This window comes from Cuculus canorus, chromosome 1 (genome assembly GCF_017976375.1).
Source record: "Cuculus canorus isolate bCucCan1 chromosome 1, bCucCan1.pri, whole genome shotgun sequence".
Classification (NCBI taxonomy): Eukaryota; Metazoa; Chordata; class Aves; order Cuculiformes; family Cuculidae; genus Cuculus; species Cuculus canorus.
Genome location: NC_071401.1, coordinates 192,366,752 through 192,384,651, shown reverse-complemented (window position 1 = coordinate 192,384,651; position 17,900 = coordinate 192,366,752). Strand labels below are relative to the sequence as shown.

General features: G+C 43.8%; 2 protein-coding genes across 6 annotated transcripts in view; one reads left to right on the top strand and one right to left on the bottom strand.

Moving 5' to 3' along the window:
• The window catches only part of SLC2A13 (solute carrier family 2 member 13), a 156,716-nt gene extending 149,515 nt beyond the window's left edge, over positions 1-7,201 (top strand). The window contains exons 10-11 of one of the 3 annotated variants that reach the window (XM_054057053.1): positions 613-741; positions 3,367-7,201. In XM_054057053.1, coding sequence (XP_053913028.1) covers positions 613-741; positions 3,367-3,386 — 149 coding nt within the window. In that variant the 3' untranslated portion in view covers positions 3,387-7,201. Of the gene's footprint in view, positions 1-612 lie in introns of all 3 variants that reach the window. The other 2 variants (XM_054057051.1, XM_054057052.1) reach the window with 2 other exon arrangements.
• A 4,846-nt stretch (positions 7,202-12,047) lies between these two features.
• C1H12orf40 (chromosome 1 C12orf40 homolog) overlaps positions 12,048-17,900 on the bottom strand; it is a 32,641-nt gene continuing 26,788 nt past the window's right edge. For all 3 annotated transcript variants that reach the window (XM_054057050.1, XM_054057049.1, XM_054057048.1), the window contains one exon: positions 12,048-17,539. In XM_054057050.1, the coding sequence (XP_053913025.1) occupies positions 16,958-17,539 (582 nt within the window). In that variant the 3' untranslated portion in view covers positions 12,048-16,957. The remainder of the gene's footprint in view (positions 17,540-17,900) is intronic.

Below are 17,900 nucleotides of genomic sequence, written 5' to 3'. Positions count from 1 at the left end.
CAGCTTTACTTGCCATTCCTTTGAGTCATTTGTCTAGAAACATACAGCAGGTAAATGTTTGTTGGTCCTTTGGTGCCTTCTCTATCCCCCTAGGTAGGGTGGGTGATGGGGAGAATGAGCTTTCTTACTGCTAATTGTCTCCATAGGGGACTTTTAAATAATAATTACGTATAAGAGCATTATTTTAATCTTTACTATTTCCTTTTTGCTTTTGTTTCTCGTTTGAGGGGGTTGTTTTAGCGTGTCCTTTGCTGTTAAAATAAACTAAGAAAGTTCTTGCCTTTCATAACTGCTTTTTTTTGGGGGGTATGCAATTGTTTAATCGCTGTTTATTTTAACAGCAGAATGACTTGCCCAGAAAGGATGTGTATTATCTTCTATGTGAAATGAAATTGTTTTGGTTAATCCACATTGCAGAATGATGTCATAAAGCAGCCTTCTCCTATGTCCACCACCCCACAGCTTTTTGTTTTAATGATACCACTACAACCTTTGCTTTTACACACACCTTTGATATCCACAGCTTGCTGCTTCTGCTGCTCCCTCTGCTCTGGAGCAGAGAAGGGATTGGAACTTCTATAACTGACTGTGCATATTGTTCTTACATTGCAGGAGCCTTCTTCCTCTATGCAGGGTTTGCTGCCTTGGGACTGGTTTTCATCTACGGCTGCCTTCCTGAGACAAAAGGGAAAAAACTAGAAGAAATTGAATCTTTATTTGAAAGCAGGCTATGTACATGTGGTATGGCAGATTCTGATGAAGGGAGGTATATTGAGTATATTCGGGTGAAGGGAAGCAATTACCATCTTTCTGACAATGATGCTTCTGATGTGGAATAATTTTCAGCTGCTGATGTATTTTATCATTTAAAAGCCTTCTGAGGGAAAAGCAGCTCTCTGATGACCTCACTGCCCTGCTTCTGGTCTGGTTCTCCTTTCTACTGTCTAGTTAAAAATGCCTTCATGTTCAAAAATGCTCCATTTGGGAGGAAATTCAATATGCTAATGTTTTCTTGATAACTAAAAGCAATGGCTTCCAAGAGAGATTGAATTTCACAATTACGTGAATTCACCAAATGTGCACAACATTGGACTGTCCTGAGGTATTTAGTAGGGTGCACTGTGCCAGGTGAATATGGAAGGCTATCCTAGATGGTCAGGGGTTGTCCTTATTGCCAATACTGACAAGATAAAACAATAGAATAGCTCATCAAAAACCATCCAACATCTGTCAGATCTCCATCCCGTAGCAGCCTAGGAAGTAGCTCTGTTGTGCAATACAATGAACAATGGATAATTAAGCTGCTGTACAAGTAACCATTTAAAAGGCTTAACTGATTAGAAAAACACAAATATCTATCGGAGGGAACGTTTCCCACATTAACCCTAAGGGGATTTCCATTCTTATATATTTGAGTTAACAAGCAGAGACCCATACTCACCTGGGTGGAGGTTCACTAGGCTGAGAAATACATCTGTGTTACACCAGGTTATGTAGCCACTGCTCTTGAGCACACACGACAGCCGAGAGTTGGTGTTTATGAGAGAAACCACCAAAATAAACTACCTGACAGCAGGAAGACAGTACCAAGTACGTGGCCACGCGTACAAATGAACTGGTATGTATTGCTAGGTACAAGGTAAACGCTTCAGTTAGTTGGAAACAAGGGATTTTGGTTTTCCTTTTTTGCATTTGAACGCTTGGGTTTGGGCCTAGTTTTGAACACAAAATATCATTAACTAAAAGAAATAAAAGGAGGGAAGAAGTTTTATGCTGCTATATGCACAGTGGTTATCCCTCCCGTGCCTTTTCCTCATGAATAATCATATTGCCTTCAGTTTACTTTCATATGTGCAGAGTAAATGAACCCAGCACATTTTTCCTTCAAATGCCCTTAGTTAACCAAGTGTCTTGCTGGTTCTAAAGAGAAATATTAGCAATGGGCAGAAGCCTACATCTCATATTAATTGCCTTTCCGAAGCATTGCAAAATTGTCAAGAAAATGTCAGAAATCAACTTGGCTGCCGTTAGCCTGGTAATGAAAATCTGAATGGTATTTTATTCATCTGCCATGATTGCTTGCCTTGGCAAATTGAATTTTATGCAGCTACATAAAAAATATCATGTTATTTATTTTCCTTGCTCTGTCCTCACTGCTTTAAGTCTTCAGAGATACGAGTTTGAAAGCATCAACAATTCAAATTCTTATCTTTGAAACATTTGCTTTATGAAAGAAAGTGGAAAACCTCCTCTGCCTGTGGGCTGTCCCCTATTTATTTGGTAAAAATACATTTATTTTTCATTGTGTAAAGATTAACAAAGTTGTTGGTTTCATTAGCTTGTATAGGTTTACTTTATGGGATTTTCTTGGGTTGGAAAATATTTTGAATGTGGGATTACTGTCAAAACTGAGGCTGGACATTTGTTACTAAATTATTTTTATTGGATAACATGGGGCTTTGTTGTTGTAAAGCAGTCTGACATTACAGTATCTGATCTTCTGTGGGAGGAGGTCTTACACTCCCATTATTGACCTTCAGAAACTGGGTGTATTTTACATTCTTTTCTTTTTTACGTCATTAATCAAAGAAGTATTTTTTGAAAGAAAACATCTTAAAGCATCCTCTGTGACTTGTCTGGGACTAAAAGGGGAAGCATACAGAGGGAATTCCAGGTGAATCATTGCGAAGCGTGGCCCGACACTGAATATCATCTTGTGTGGCGAGAGGGATGGATTCTCATGCCTTCCATCTTGCCTTCCCTTTAAGCGCACAATATTTTTATGCTTGAAAGCATCAGCAGTTGAAAATGCTCGGGTCTCCAGACCTGTCTTCGAAAGCACCTGCCACAGGATGCCTCTATTAAGCTGTCACTGCTCTGAAACCTTCACCAAAGGTGCAGTACCTGAAATGAGGAATAGGGGTACTTGGCACAAATGAGAACAAAATAGTGTTAAGGGTAAATTGATTTCTTCCTGAAACTCAAAAATGTGTGTTTGAAGACCCTTATTTGGAACAGTTTCATTACCCAGAACAGGGTGTGAATAGGTGTGTAACACCCAACTCGTGCTCATGTGCTTGATAGGTTTAAGTGGGTATTCACTGGCTTTTCAGAATAGGGATTCTAAAATCATGAGCCTATGCTCACCATTACACCCGTTAGGTGTCCCCTTGCTTTGATGTGTGTTGCTGGCACGGGGTGTAAGCCAAGGGGGGTGTCCCTGCACTGGCACGGTGTTGGTGCCAACCTTGTGCTTCATTACGCTTGTGTCCACAGGTAGAGGAAACCACTGCATTTATTGGGCATAACCAGAGCCAACTCACTGGAAGGATCAGTGTCACCAGATCAGCCTCTTTTGTTTTGCAGGCAGTGCTGGGGCTTTTTAGCAGCAGATGGCCATCTCCCTCTGCCAGCTTTGTTTCACGGACATTCTCAAAAGTGGTGCTCGGCTGCGTGCTGCACTGGACTCATTTTCTCATACGAGTTTGATCCTACCTAAAGCAGTTTTCTGAAGGCTTGCGTCCCCTGCCTTTTTTCTCAAGGCAAAATGATTGATTTTATTCATTGTTGCTGCTCGTTATGAGGGTGCAAAATATATCAATGTATTTATTGTGAACCCCCTTCCTCACTGAAGAGATTTGAGCTTAAGTTTTCCTTGTAGGATGGTTTTACACCAAAATAACATTCCGTACCTTAGAAACGCTAAACCTAGTACCAAGCATCATGTGGAATAAAAAAGAGATCCAATACTTGAAATTAATTACGGTCCTATTTTTAGAATCTGTGAACATTTATAGTATATAAAGAGATAAAACTAAATGTTTCTATTTTGAAAAGATTTTTTATATTTGTGCGTATTTTAAGTTTTAAGAGATTTTTGCTAAGAGTAGGCTTAGTAACTTTCCAGGTAAAATGATAAAAATATAGTGTAGCTGAATAATTTCTTATGACAGGATTTTCATTTATGGATTAGCATAAGTAGTATGTCTAAGCACAATATAATTTTATTGAAATCTTTCTGCAGACAAATGTGAAATCATTTCTTCACAAGGACTGCACGCTTAATTCAGGTATTCTGTGCATCAGGAATGCTAAAGTAATACTGCTGGTAGAGCTGGGCATGAATAGCATATTGATTGTACACAACAATTTGAGATATTTTAGTTCCAATTAATCTAACTGACTCTACATGTTTTGGTCTAAGAGCAAGTGTAAAAGAAATGAGTCCTGATGCGTTTTTAATATTTTTAAATGTAATTCATGTATAATTCATGTAGTTCATGTTCACCATGTTCTAAATCTAAAGTGTCTGGGGTAGGGATGAGATAATTTTCCACTTGTTTCTTCCCCCTGTCACTTTGTTGATCAAAAACAGTTTTTAATGAGAGAAGCAAACCTATTTTGAAAATAGACATAGAAACGAAGCAAGACCCCAGGACTCATTTGAGGGCAGAAGTTGCATTGCTACATGTGCACCTCAGCCAGATGGCTGCTGTCCTAGACCTTGCTACCTTGCGAGTTGCAATGACAGCCCGGTCAGGAATTTTGGGGCAAGAGAGGATAGATCCCAAGGATAATTGTTCCCATGACAACGTATTTTTGCATGAGTTGGTAAATGCAGTATTTCACTGGTGTAGGAGTTACGGTTAGGAGGGGAGGAGAAAGAAATGATGCATCAAAAGCCCTGTGAAGTCATGTTTCAGTAGGGGCAGGTATCGTAGCCAATAGGAGCAGTCTCTGACTTCTGTCCCATGTGGGAGAATGATGGTGGGGTCAAGGGACCGTGTTTGGTCCTGTGAAGAGGGAACTGGCAGACTAAGGGTTAGGAGCACGCAAGTGCTCTTTTCCCATGCCTGCACAAAGGTGAGAACACGGCAGTGGAATCTGCGAAGCCAGTGCTGTTTTCCTCGGTGAAATCTCTTTGCCCTTCGTAATCACTCAGGTTGAGCGCTGGGGAGAGTCTCACTTTGAGGGGCTGCTACAGGCCCTGAGGATGGGTCTTTCTTTAGCCATGAGGGTGCTGGGTGCCGTCCCACAAGCGCAGAGGGGGTTAATAAATGGTAGACCTTGTATTTGTCAGCTTTATGCCCAACTTACTGCTTCTCAATGTCACCGCTTTTCTAACATGGTCTTGAAATTTTACTTGTACTTGCATAAGAGGCTTTGTTAGCTGAACATCGCTAAGTGAGAAAGAGACAGGTTTTTTTACCGCATAGGGAGATCTCAGGGTAGAAATCAAGGCAGAAGAGACAGTTCTGTGGAGCACTTTGAAGTGTAAGATATTTGTGCACTTTTTTTCTGAGAGAATCAAGCTAACCAAACCCATTCCTCTGCATTGGGAAGAAAATCGAGCTTCGTGTACCAGGCCAGAAGCAGATAATGCCACAATATGTGCTTTATGGCAAAATGTGTTTTTATTGCGGGTAACATTTACAGCTTACATGTAGCTGCTGCCTATAAAGTGACTCAATCGTTCTCTGGATTTTAACAAGTCACATTTTTGTGCGAAAATCTTAGTGGTTTTCTATCAATCTTCATCGCCTTGTGTACAGTACAGTTTAGCATAATCCACAAAGTGGTCAGGTTGTGGCAGTGTTACAAATGTCAGCACAGTAAAATCTAGGTGAACATTGTTAAAGAAATATTGTTGTTTGTGTTACTGGGGGTTAAAACTCCTTAAAGGCAACTATATATAGATTTTAAAAGTCTGAAAAAAAAATGGCAGTTCTTATCTATTTTGTGTATGTTTTCATATAGAGAAGGAGTTTTTTATGTGCCAATAACCATCACTGTAGTGTTTTGTAAATGGATGTTAATGGTGTTCCAGAGTTCTGTATATGAAAATATACTTAAGCCACAATGACCTGTTAGTGTGAACCAGCAGCATGTTTTTAATCTTACTCACACCTCTCATCAGAGGTGCTCACTCGTCAGCTTCAGTAGAGCTCACTCACAGCAGGGGAAGTTTGACCAGCATCAGGGCTCAAGAATACAGAGTTTATCTAAATCCCCTCTTTTTCATATTGTCCCTAGACAGTCTGTTATATGTCAGTGATCTGGGACGTGTAATTATAAATCTTCAACTCTAGTTCAGTTACACTTCTCGATTTTGTTGAGATAAAAATTGTCAAAATTTGGTTTGAACTTTCATCATATTTATGTAAATAAGGGACACAGTGATTAATTATGTGTAAGGTCTACCTATTTCTAAAGGGGACATCAGTTTTGAAGTGTTAAAATAAAGGCAAATTTCTCTTGCTGCCTTAAACATTACACAGACTTTAGGGAGGACTGAATGTATGACCATCATCATGAATTCTGTAGGAGAAACTTCCTGGATCCTCAGCAGGTGTGTGAAATGAGGTGGGTTCATGGTGCAGGGGTGCTGTGCTACATCAGGGGCCCTGCCTAGTGCACACCTGCCATCTGTTCGGTTTTCAGTGTTGGCGTAGTCCCATGGAATCTATAAGATTATCCATATGCTTGAAATTCTCCATGTGCTCAGTGTCCTGCTGGTCCAGGGCATGGCTGGGAAGTGGCAAGAGTCACATCTCTGCTCTCCATCATGAATCTCAAACCCCTACAAAACTGTTAACTGGATCTTTCTGTGACAAACTCTATGTAGAATTTTTGAGATGTTATTGAATCATAGAATCACCAGGTTGGAAAGGACCCACTGGATCATCAAGTCCAACCATTCCTAACAATCCCTAAACCATGCCCCTCAGCACCTCATCCACCTGTCCCTTAAACACCTCCAGGGAAGGTGACCTCCCTGGGCAGCCTGTTCCAATTGCTATTAATTGGAAACCAAATTAGTAGTAATACTCCATGTTGAGTAATAACAGGCACTTGACACCATCAGGCATTACTATAATCCCTGGGCGCGTGTTAGGTATTCAGTATGAAACAGGTTTTGGCAAAACTAGTTGTTGGGTTGTCCGTGTTATTTCTTAACCATGTCAAACATGTGCCATTTCCGTTTGCAACCAGTCACGCCTATAATGTATGAAAGTGTTGTACATTTTCTGAAACTTAAGTGATGTAAAATTATTTAATTGACTTCTGTTCTGATTGCTTTAATGAAGTTTGAACTTTACATAAAAATAAATATCTTCAAAGAATTGTCAGTTCCAGAAGTGTAAACAAAACAAACAAAATAAAAGGTGAGATACTTAAATACAGGATCTTTCTCAAGGTTTCCTTTGTTTGTGCATTCGAGTCACTTTTTAGAGCGGCATTGCTCAGCAAAATGAACTAAAATAGCCCATAAGATTGCCTGAAACAGGAGAAGGATAAGAATAACTTTGCATATGATTTTAATATGATATGTTTCAAACCAGAGAGTGTTTCTGTGATGATGGCACACCAGCCAAGTTTGCTTTCCCTCCTGGAAGATTTGTTTGAAGTGCTGAATGCAGCTACACAGAGCTGCTGGCTGTCCCCGTGTCCCCCCCTGGGTTTTCCACATCCCTTGCCCAAACACAGACCAGTTTTCTGACAGCAATCCATACTTTCAAAATTTATTATTGACTGGGGAAAGGGCAGACATGGCTATTTCCTAATGGAGAAATGCATTAACTCTCTGTGTTTTTTATTAACGAAATTGCTTAAACCAGCTTGATGATTAACAAAGAGCAGCAGGACCATGGCCATGCTCTGCTGGGGGCTGTTCTGGTTTTGTCCCTCACGTAGTGGAGGAACTGCACCCACTAGACCGAGTGAGAATGTCCCCCGTTACCTCCACCTACCACAGGTACCACAATCAAATCCTTGTGAGAACCACAGTTGCCTCTGACTGAGCTGCAGCCTTTTTGCAGAGAGATCACAGCCAGTGGCTGATGAGGAGATGCTGGCAGCGGGAGACTGCTCAGCCAACCTGATATCTGTGGCGGAACTTATCTCCAGGAGAGGAGAGAGGAAGCTAATCATTGCGCAGTGACAGGTTATGTTGTTGTTAGATGTCTGGCTGATAGTGCTTATAAAGGTGATGAGTGGCTGCAGTTCAGATTACCTGTCACCAAAACCGCATGGCAGCTTTGTGGGATAATGAAAAGCGGTGGCTCTGCTGTCAAACACTTCATATTTTTTTTATTTTTTTTTTTTTTTGCTTTCTCCAGTTCCCCTCTGCTCCAGCTGCTATCACAAAACAACTGCTGCTGGGTTGATTTATGCCAAACAGATTCTGCCACCTGCAGCACTGAACCGCAGGCGGTAGCAGTACTTGCTCCCAAATCTTTGTGAACATTTTCAGGATCAAAGCCTGCTTGCCTCAAGGCTGGGCGGTGCTGCATCCAAACCAAAATCATCCCTATAGTGCTGCACGGCCTTTGCTTTGTGCATGGCATGAAGCGCTTGCTTTCAAGACTGCTACAGTTGGTAGGAAGTAGCTGGGGAAGTTAAAGGTAAGTGTAAAAAATGAAATCTTTTTTCTCTGACCTCAGTGGTTCCCTGCTGAGTTCCACTGGGCTGGTTGAGGTGACCTGCCAGGGATCATCCGCTGAGCCAGCTCCATCCAGCCACCCCCTGCCCGCACAGAGCTCCCTGCAAGAATGTACATGGGCTCTTCAGCTGCTGCGGTTTTGCTTCCAGCACATTTGCTCAACCCGACATGAAAGGCATCTCAACCCTTATGCTGGTAGAGAGGTTAACCAATTCAACACATCAAGCAAGCAGCTGAAGGCCCTGGGGAAATAGTCACTGCCGTAAGCAATTCCACCAGTTTTGTTGTCTGGCTGTTCATTAGCTGGTCTCCAGGGCAGGTTTTCACTCACTTGTTTAACTTCCCTCACCTGCCCTGTACCCGTGTGCATGTGTAACTAACAGAGAATCTCTGCACAGAACTGAAATTTGGAAAGCGTTTTGAGAGTTAACTGCAGAAAGACCAGATATGTTTTCTGCATCTCAATTTTGATAGGAAAAAGGCAACAAATGCCCTCTGAGACCTCCAGAGGTGGGGCTTGTGGTTCATTCGTTGTTTCTATAGGGGATCTTCGGGTCTGGGTTTCAGGAGGATACAAGGTTCTACCTGTTTTTCACACTAGTGAGACCTCTGCCTTAGCTAGCACACTCTGGTTTTCGGTACTGTGATATCCCATGAAAAAGCTAATAGAGTCCGTAATGCTGAAAAGAAAAGCAGGATGTCTTAATGTGGAGCAGTAAGATGTATATTGTATGAAGGAAGAAAGAGGAGCATGCATCCAAAATGACCTTTAAGATGTTAAGACCATCACCGTGCAGGGATGGGCTGAGGTGCATTTTATTGCAACAAGAAAAGGGACCGGGGAGATTAAAAACTACCAAACAAGCCCTGTTCCATGGATTATTCTTCAGAAAAACCTTGTGTTAAGTAAAGAGATCCGCTCAACAATGGAGGAGTTGCACATGGTGTAAGGGGGGAAACTGCAGCGCGCTGGTGCTAGGGAGCACACAGCCTGGGGGGCTCCAATGGGACAAGGAAGAATTAAGCCCTCCCATTTCCCAAAGCAGTGAACCACGTGCCCACTCCCGTTGGAAAGGGAGTTGATGCTCTTGCTTAGATTTCAACAAAGGTGGTGAAAAGGGGATGGAGATGTGGGGAAGGTCCATGCCTGAAGCAGCAGTGAGTGTTTCAGGGAGATGGTTAAGAGGCGCGTGAGCAGTTTGAGGGTAGAGGGGGATGGCTTAGCTAAACTTTGCAATGAAGATGATACATGGAACTGAGACTGGATCAGGTTGCCGAGGAAACACAGGCAGAAAGAGCAAGGGCAAATCCCTGGGGAGATCTGGAGGAAGGAAGCAGGGCATAAGGTATAGGGGATGGTTAGTGGGGCAAGAGCGTGATGTCATGATATCTGTGCTACACCACCGCTTGATGGCAAGGGACACCATCAAACTGTCCTGAGTGGAGGAAAGCGAATTTGGAAGATGCGTTCTGGGCTGGGGACGCAGCAGCTTCTGCAGGAGCAGCGCAGCATGGATAGCGGGGGCCCAAGAAAGACAGGATGCAGTGTTGCTTTTCAGAGCGAGTCCCTCCACATGAACTGGGCACCAAGAAGAGAGCTGTCTCACCCTGCAAACCAGTGGGGCTGCCTCCCTCCCGCTCTGAGGGCAAGAGGACAGGTGCTGGACACTGTCACCCTCTGGTACTTTGACCCCGTCAGAGGCTTTTCATGCCTGTATTTGCTCCCTGCAGTGCCACCTCTATGCCAGTAACTGGGTTTCCTTTGGATTTTTTGATAAGCAGATTGAATGGTCTAAATCTCTCTCTAAAAGGTGGGGGGGGGTTTCCCAGGATGTCAGATGTTCACAGGGTTTTTCTTCAATTATTATTAGTTTTTTACATTTATTGGGCACTGCACTGGAGTTTGTTCACTACTCTTTCAATACAACCATCCAACCAGTTTCTTGTCCACCATACCAAATTACCCATCAAATCCATATCTCTCCAATTTAGAGAGAAGGATGTTGTGGGGAATTGTGTCAAAGGCTTTACAGAAGTCTAGATAGATCATATCCGTTGGTTTACCCGTGTCCACTGCTGCGGTTACCCCATCACAGAAAGCCACCAAGTTGGTCAGACAGGATTTGCCCCTGGTGAAGCCATGCTGGCTGCCATTAATCACCTGCATGTCCTCCAGCATAGCTTCTAGGAGGATCTGCTCCATGATCTTCCCGGGCACAGAGATGAGGCTGACAGGTCGGTGATCTGTCAGTGATCTTCATCTATCAAGACCACACAGAGCAAGAGAATTACACCTGGTCCCCATGCCTGTCTCCCTGTCCCCAGCTGCATTTGCGCATTCATGCATGGAGGCGAGGCACAGGCGCAGGGCAAGCCCTTGGCACCATGGTCCAGGATGAGCCCTGCTCTTCTCCATCTTCACAGGGCACCCTCATGCTTCAGGACATCTGGGTGCATTTTGTTTAAATGGACCCAATTGCTTCTGTCAATGTTTTTCCTTATGATCTCCCTGATTTTGTGTTAGTGCTGTAGTTTATCATCGCTGGCAGATCCTTGATGAAGCCCCTTCCAGTCTCCTAAGGAAGATGTTCCCACCAGGAAGTCTGTGCAAATCCTTTCCCTAGCTGCCGCAGGGGCTGTGGGTGCCTCAAGGGAGAAGGGTAAAGCTCCTGGAGCATGACAGGAGGCAGCAGCACTCCAGCAGTGTGACACGGGCTCCCAGCATTCTCAGAAACCCCAGTGAGTGAGGAACACAGTCTGGGCTGGTTCGGATTCCTCCAGGCAAGGCATGAAGTTCAGGTGCTGAACAGGCAGCCACAGCGCAACTGACCTGCATTTGTTTTAGTCCTATTCTCCAAGACTGTATGAGGTTTTGCATCGCAATGCTCAGGGCTGATGCTGCCACACCTGACCTGTCTTATATGCATCTCTGGTCTTCTTGGACAGTGCTGTGGCATTTGCAGCCTTCCCGCCCCCGCAGCTTTTCCTTGTTCTCAAAGCTGTTTCCACAGCTGAGGCTGGTGAGACCCCGTGTTCCCAGCCAGCTGTCACCAAATCCCGTGCTCAGGCTGTCTGTCTGAAGCCTTCACTCGGCGTCACTTAGCTTCTCTGCAGTTGCAGCAGGGAAGGCTATCAGCAGCGCGTAACGAGCTGTCCTGCAAGCACTGGGTGATGTCTCCATCCCCAAAGCGGCGGTTGCGGCCTGCAGCGGGTGGCCCAGTCTCTGCTGGGAAGTGGTGCTTTGGAATAAGCCTTGCTGTTAAACTGGTGCTTGTTTTAATCTTTTCATGGCATGATGGATCAAACCCTGTCTGACTGCTCCCACTTAACTTCATTGTTTTGTCCAGGATGTCTGATACGACAGTGTGCCCTTTTACCAGATTGTCACAAGGTGTGACCACAGTCAGAGCTGCTCTCTGATGCTACGTGGCTTCTCCTATGCTCTCTCTTGGTGTTTGGGGTACCCACAGCCCAGGCTGGCTGGGGAACAGAGCCGGAGGTGGCTGCACCATGTGGCGCTGGAGTTAAGTTGTGCTTAGTGCTGGTGTCCCTGCCACTCTATTCTCATGGGTTGCTAAAAAAAATGGAAAAAAAACCAAGACCAAGCAAAGTTTTTGTAAGGTGAGTGGTGGATGACTGCTCCTGCCCCGCCCCCAGCCTGGTACCAGCCAAGATAACTTTTACATTGTCTCTGTATGCCAAGTTTTGTTAGGATGGGGGGGATTCACAGGAAGATGCTGGGGGCATAGAGATCCTCGGGTTCTTGGTAAGAGAGCAGTCAGTGCCCGTTGTCAGCCCAGCCCTGAGGCACTGCTGCAGGGCTGCCAAGGCTGAGGCACGGTGGGCTCAGGGACAAGATGATGTTGAGATCAAACATTGCTTCTCTTCATTGCTGCAGGGAAATGTGTGTGCAGAGACAGACATGATCCAAAAAGAGGGGGGCAGAGCAGGGAAGCAGCACCCAGCCTCATTCTTCACGCACCCCCAGCTCCTGCCTTGCTTGCAGAGGGGGGAAGCGCTGCAGGCAGCAGCTGCCTCCATCTGCAGGCACAACTTCCCTCAGCCAACCGCCTGGTGTGGTTTGTACCCCCAGCCCTGGTGTGTGGTGATAGTGACTGGCCACAGCCTGAAACATCCTGCTCCAGCTGCCCTGCTCCAAGTGGGACTTGGACTGGACAAGCTCAGAAATCCCCATCAGCTTCAGCTGGGCTGGAGTTCTCAAAAAATCTACCCGTTTGCAGGAAGTGCAGCTTCTCTCAAGAACAAATCTTCTTATACACCTCCTGCTTCCTGACAATTACTCCAGCCCAGGGAACAGAATAAATCTTCTGCAACATAATATATTGGCCTGTCCTACAAACAGCCACAGCTCTGGGTCCTTTGGCCAGGTCAGCCTCCGTGTGCTGAGTGTGACAGCAGCAGTGAATCACAGCTCATTTGCTCTCTGCAAGAGTGCACACAGTTGATTTGGAAATGTTTTATCCCAGCTCTGTTGAATAATATAACGGCCTTCTTGCAGCCTCCTGCTTTATCTTCACTGAGTCTCTACCTCACTGTCTTTTGACCCAATTCCCTATCACCTCACGTGGAGATGTCTCAGCATCCCCCACACCTATCTGGGTGCTGTACAGGATCTCACTGCAAGCTGAGCTCTGCTGGGTTTCACTCCTGGAGATCTGCAGCACCCAGTGCACTGACAAGGTGTAAGGTAAGAAGGAGAGCGTTTAGCATTCGGCTCACAGAAGTATCACCAGCCATGGAGAAGCAAGCTTGCATTCAGGAAACTGGGAGTGTCACCTCTAACCTGTTAGGGACTGCCACTGAAAAAAGGCTGAAGAAGCATTGCGGGAAGGGCATTTGCTTTTGTGGAGACAGATGAGGCATTGGTTGCAGACAGTTGAGTATTTTTTCCAGGAAACCTCATCCTTTCTGAACCTGGTCTCTGCTAAAAACCATTAAAAAGCCTATTCACAAACAGTTTCCACCTGAGAAATAATCACTTGTCTGAAGATTTAAGCTTCTCATTTCCCACAGTGATAATCCTTCATGAAAATGAAATAAGGATTTCTACTGAGTTTGTGGAGGCTCTTGGCATAATTACATCCAGTAACAAATTGTACCATTAATGAAATGAAATTTCAGTTGATGCTTGCTCAGAAAACTTTGTCCAACTCCTTACCTTGCAAGTTACTGTAATTAAAGCTGGTTTTATAGCAAAAAAAATAATATTTTTTACCAGGTACATATTAAAACTGCTTCTGACTGAAGCTTGGGGATAATATTTTCAGTCAGAGAGTCTTTCTTTCTATCTGTGTATAGAAGCATTCAAGTCCCAACACCAAACCAATGCTCCTGTTTTTTTGGTGAGTTACAGGTACACTTCCATCCTTTTCCCCAACAAAATTCAACTTATAACTGATCTTCACCAAACACAGTTAAAAACATACACACTTCTGTGGCATCCCCAGAGGCTTGGCAGACTCCCAGGAGGACTAACACGGATGAATAAGGAGCAGCTCTGCTTGTGCCGTTGCCACAGAGAAAGCGGGTGATGCCTGGATGTGTATGGTGGGATGCTGGTCATTACTGCAGGTTGCAAATACTGATGGCCTAAATAGTGTTGGCCTCTGAAGTATCAGCTGAAGAAAGCACAGTCTGAGGCTCCACTGAGAGAGGGGAGATTCCTACTAAATCAAATTCATCTCTTCCCAAAAGGCACAAAAGAAATTCAGATGAAAGTAAGCACCTGAGCAGAGGGGGAGACAGACCCTGAGGTGAGGAGGACACACAATTCTCTCCTAATGTAATCATAGTAATGTAAATACTTTAAAATGCTTCTCTAGTGAGTAGATAAGAGCACGCTGCCTTATTTATCATCATTGCCAGTGCACATACCACTACAAAGAGTTTTCTTTCTTCTGATTGCTTTGCAATTACAGGTAAAAACTGTAAGGTAATTGGATTTTATATGCTCCCATCCAAAGGCTTGGAAACATGATTATCTACAGTGATTGACATATCCCAAGTGGTGAATTATTGCATTAGAGACATGTCTGAAGCGTACAGCCAGTCAGAAAGTGTGTATCTGGCACTGAGCTGCGTAATTTAAGTCCTTACTGGGAAATGGTGAAATCTGGGCTGAAACGGGATAGATTTTGAAAATTACTCTGTTAGTGACTGAGGTGAAACTAAGCTGTACCCACCGAAGGCTCTAAATTATGAGATATGAGAGATAACTCGATAAGATTCATGTGAAACTCCTACGCACTTCTGTCTACTCATTACAACCATCTCACTTTTTCCCAGTTATGACGTGCACACTTTGTCCTGTAGGTTCACAGGAACAGACTGGGAACATGTCCTGCTCAGAGGGTGGTTCTGAGGATAAGGAAGATCTGCCTGAACTTCGGTAGCTCACTTCACTGTGAAACAAAACAAAATTTAAAAGTCCTACCAATGATGCCACTCTTAGAAATCAGGAGTACAACTTTCATGCAAGCTGATGGCAGTTTATCTCAGGTTGGGTCACTTGAGCATTTCCCTAAGCACAGCCACCACAAGGCTCCCTGGCCGTATGGCAATTTTACATCTGCCCATCTAATTGGGAACTCAAATATAAAGCATACAGCACCAGAGCTTTTGTGTGCCATTTGCTGGCCCCTGCTACAGCGTCTTGCAGGAGGCTGGCAGACCAAGGGAGTTCCAGCAGCATCACTCATTGGGAGGACTGTGGAGCCGGATGCGCACCTTGGAAAGGCTGACAGGTACCTACCAGGCACAGGTGATTGCTGGGAAAACGCACACTTCAGAGATTCCCTAATCCAGGCCGGCACGGCCTGCTGCTGGTGTGACACAATCCAAATGGGATTCATAATGCTGAGTAAACAACTCTGCCTTACAAACCACTGGTAGTGGCTCAGCTTTCAGCAAATCATAGCTGTTATTCAAATAAATTACAGCTCCTGTGAAGAAGATGAACATTGCAGTTTTGGATAAAAAAATTCCTAGGGAGCTTGCTTTGACAATAAATTGAGGCAACCTAAAATAGCAAATCTGCTTATGTCAAGCTTTAGGAAGTGGGCAGTGAATTGACTAAATGATAGTTGCACATTTCAGAAGCCTGTCTGTGCGAACCTCTTTCCATGTATGCAATTCATGTATATAAAAGACAGGGTGGTTTTCTCCCAAGTGCAGAAAGGTTCACTGAAATTTCTGAGATGCTAGTTGTAAAATGGCAAAGGCATAAGCCTGCAAACTGTTGGACAATGGAGACCTTCTTTTTAAAATGGCTCTTAGCTTCAAAAATAAAAGCTGGCAGAAAACACAGCCAGCAGTCTGATGATGAGGATGGAGATAAGGAATGGTGACTGTTCTCAGCAGGGCTGGGTGACACACATCATCTGCAAAACCTCTTACTGCAAAACCTCTTTCTACAAAACCTAGAAACAAAGGAAACTGAGCTGGTGGAAATAAGGGCAGTAAATCTGTCAACAGCTGTCTCCAAGGGAAAAAGCACAACATATTAGCCTTGTAAAAGCAAGTCTCCTGCACTGTTTAAGGAGTGGTGCCTAACACAGCTTTTGCCCAAGCCCAGTTTGAAATGAACAGGATCTCAAATTCATACACACACACATATATACACCCCGCTATGTACATAGGTACATAAAGGTACATGGATATATAAGTAAAAGATGTCAGTAGTGGAGTGAGGCTCCCTGTGACCTCTAGTAGGAACTTTTTTTGAAAGGAAAAAATGTAACCTAGAAATAATATTCTTAGAAGCTTTTATTTGTTGTGATTTTTAGCTTCACACAGATACTGAAATGAAGCGGAAAGCATTTCAGATTTTCAGTCTCCAAGAAAAATACAGAAACATTTAAAAGATTTGTCAGTATTGACTGCCAGAGAATGAATCAAGAGATCTATTACGAATGAAGATTAAGCTTTGGACTGTTGGCTTTTTTTAATTAATAAATTAGTTCTTTTAAAGTTACATTTTGTTCTCTGTGTGTGAATATGCATTTTCTGTTGTTTCCCATTTTTATATTTAATACAAACATATGGCAAAGACTTGTTTGCCTGTTAAAATGGATAAGAATCAGATACTAGTTACAAACTAAGGGCCACAACAAATATGTTTTGAAATGAAACAGAACCTTTCCACCACCTTCAAGAGAAACAAGGTCAATCTGAACTACAGGATGCTATGGACATATGGTGGGAAAGCCAATCAAATTCCTAAGGTCAATATTTGCTAAGCTATGGCAAAATCTTATGTTAACAGTTGGAGATCTATAGAAATCCACAGCTAGAGATAGCAGTCGGTAGACAGAGATCTATAGTCAATAATAATTCAAAGCAAGCAAACAGCAAAATAATATTTTGTCTAACCAGGTTAGAAAAATCAGAATATGCCTATGAAATGTAACATACTGAGAACAGGAGAAAACTTGTCTCTTCCTCATGTGCCATTCCAGTCTGTCACTGCTTATCTCACTCCTTCATTATGTCAATCTAGTTCAGCACCTCTAGAGTCCTGCCAGCCAAACTCAGGTATTCATCTTCAGAAGAGAACGCTGCTGTTCCTGCCGCGCTGCCCGTGCCTGCAGGCTGCAGCGCCTCATGTGCTGGCATTTTGTGCCCTCCAGTGGTGCCTGTAGCGCTGAGAGAAGGCATCTCCGTACTGTGGGCAAAGAGGAGAGAGCTCCCACAGCAGCACGCCTGCATGGTACCGCATTGGGTGGCAACATCCATTTTCCTTACTTCCGTGACAGAGCTCTCAGTCTGCAACCCAACATCATGCCTGGTACTGCAAGTGACGTGCTCTCTTTTAAGGGCTTGGTGTGATGAGCTGCCCTCAGATGACGTGGGGTGGTTTTTATTTTCCTCCTCTGCAGCACATAAAATGGAATTTTTCTCCTGAATATGAGCTACGTCTCTAGTCAAAATACTGTTGGGCTGGAGAGGCATGGTTCTGGTGTGAGAGGTCTTTAAGGGCCCTGTGCCTGCTGAGGCTGAGACTAGGTTGACATCATCTGTCTTCAAGGACTGTTCACTCACATATTCCTTCTTTTTGTCTGTATCTTCCTCTTCAGACTGTTTGAATAGAATTGTGTGAGTGCAACTGTTTAAATAGTTCATTAACTAAGGATTAAGTTAATAACTAACTAATAACTAAGTTTATGAAATAAAGAAAAGGGCCAGGACTGTCTGTTTTTTGTTGTCTGGGTTTTATTTCATTCTTTCTCCAAGGGTACTCCTGGCCTTTGCTGAAGAGAGTGTGGGTAAGGTGGACCTTCACTCACACACAGAATTTATAGTCCTACATTGTGGCATTTTTGTGTTCAGGAATGTTTGAATACACACAGTGTGTCAAATCCTCTTGCCTTACAGTCAAATAAAGTAAGGCTCCAAGGAAGCACACAGAAGCTTGCTTAGCATCTTCCCACAGCTACGT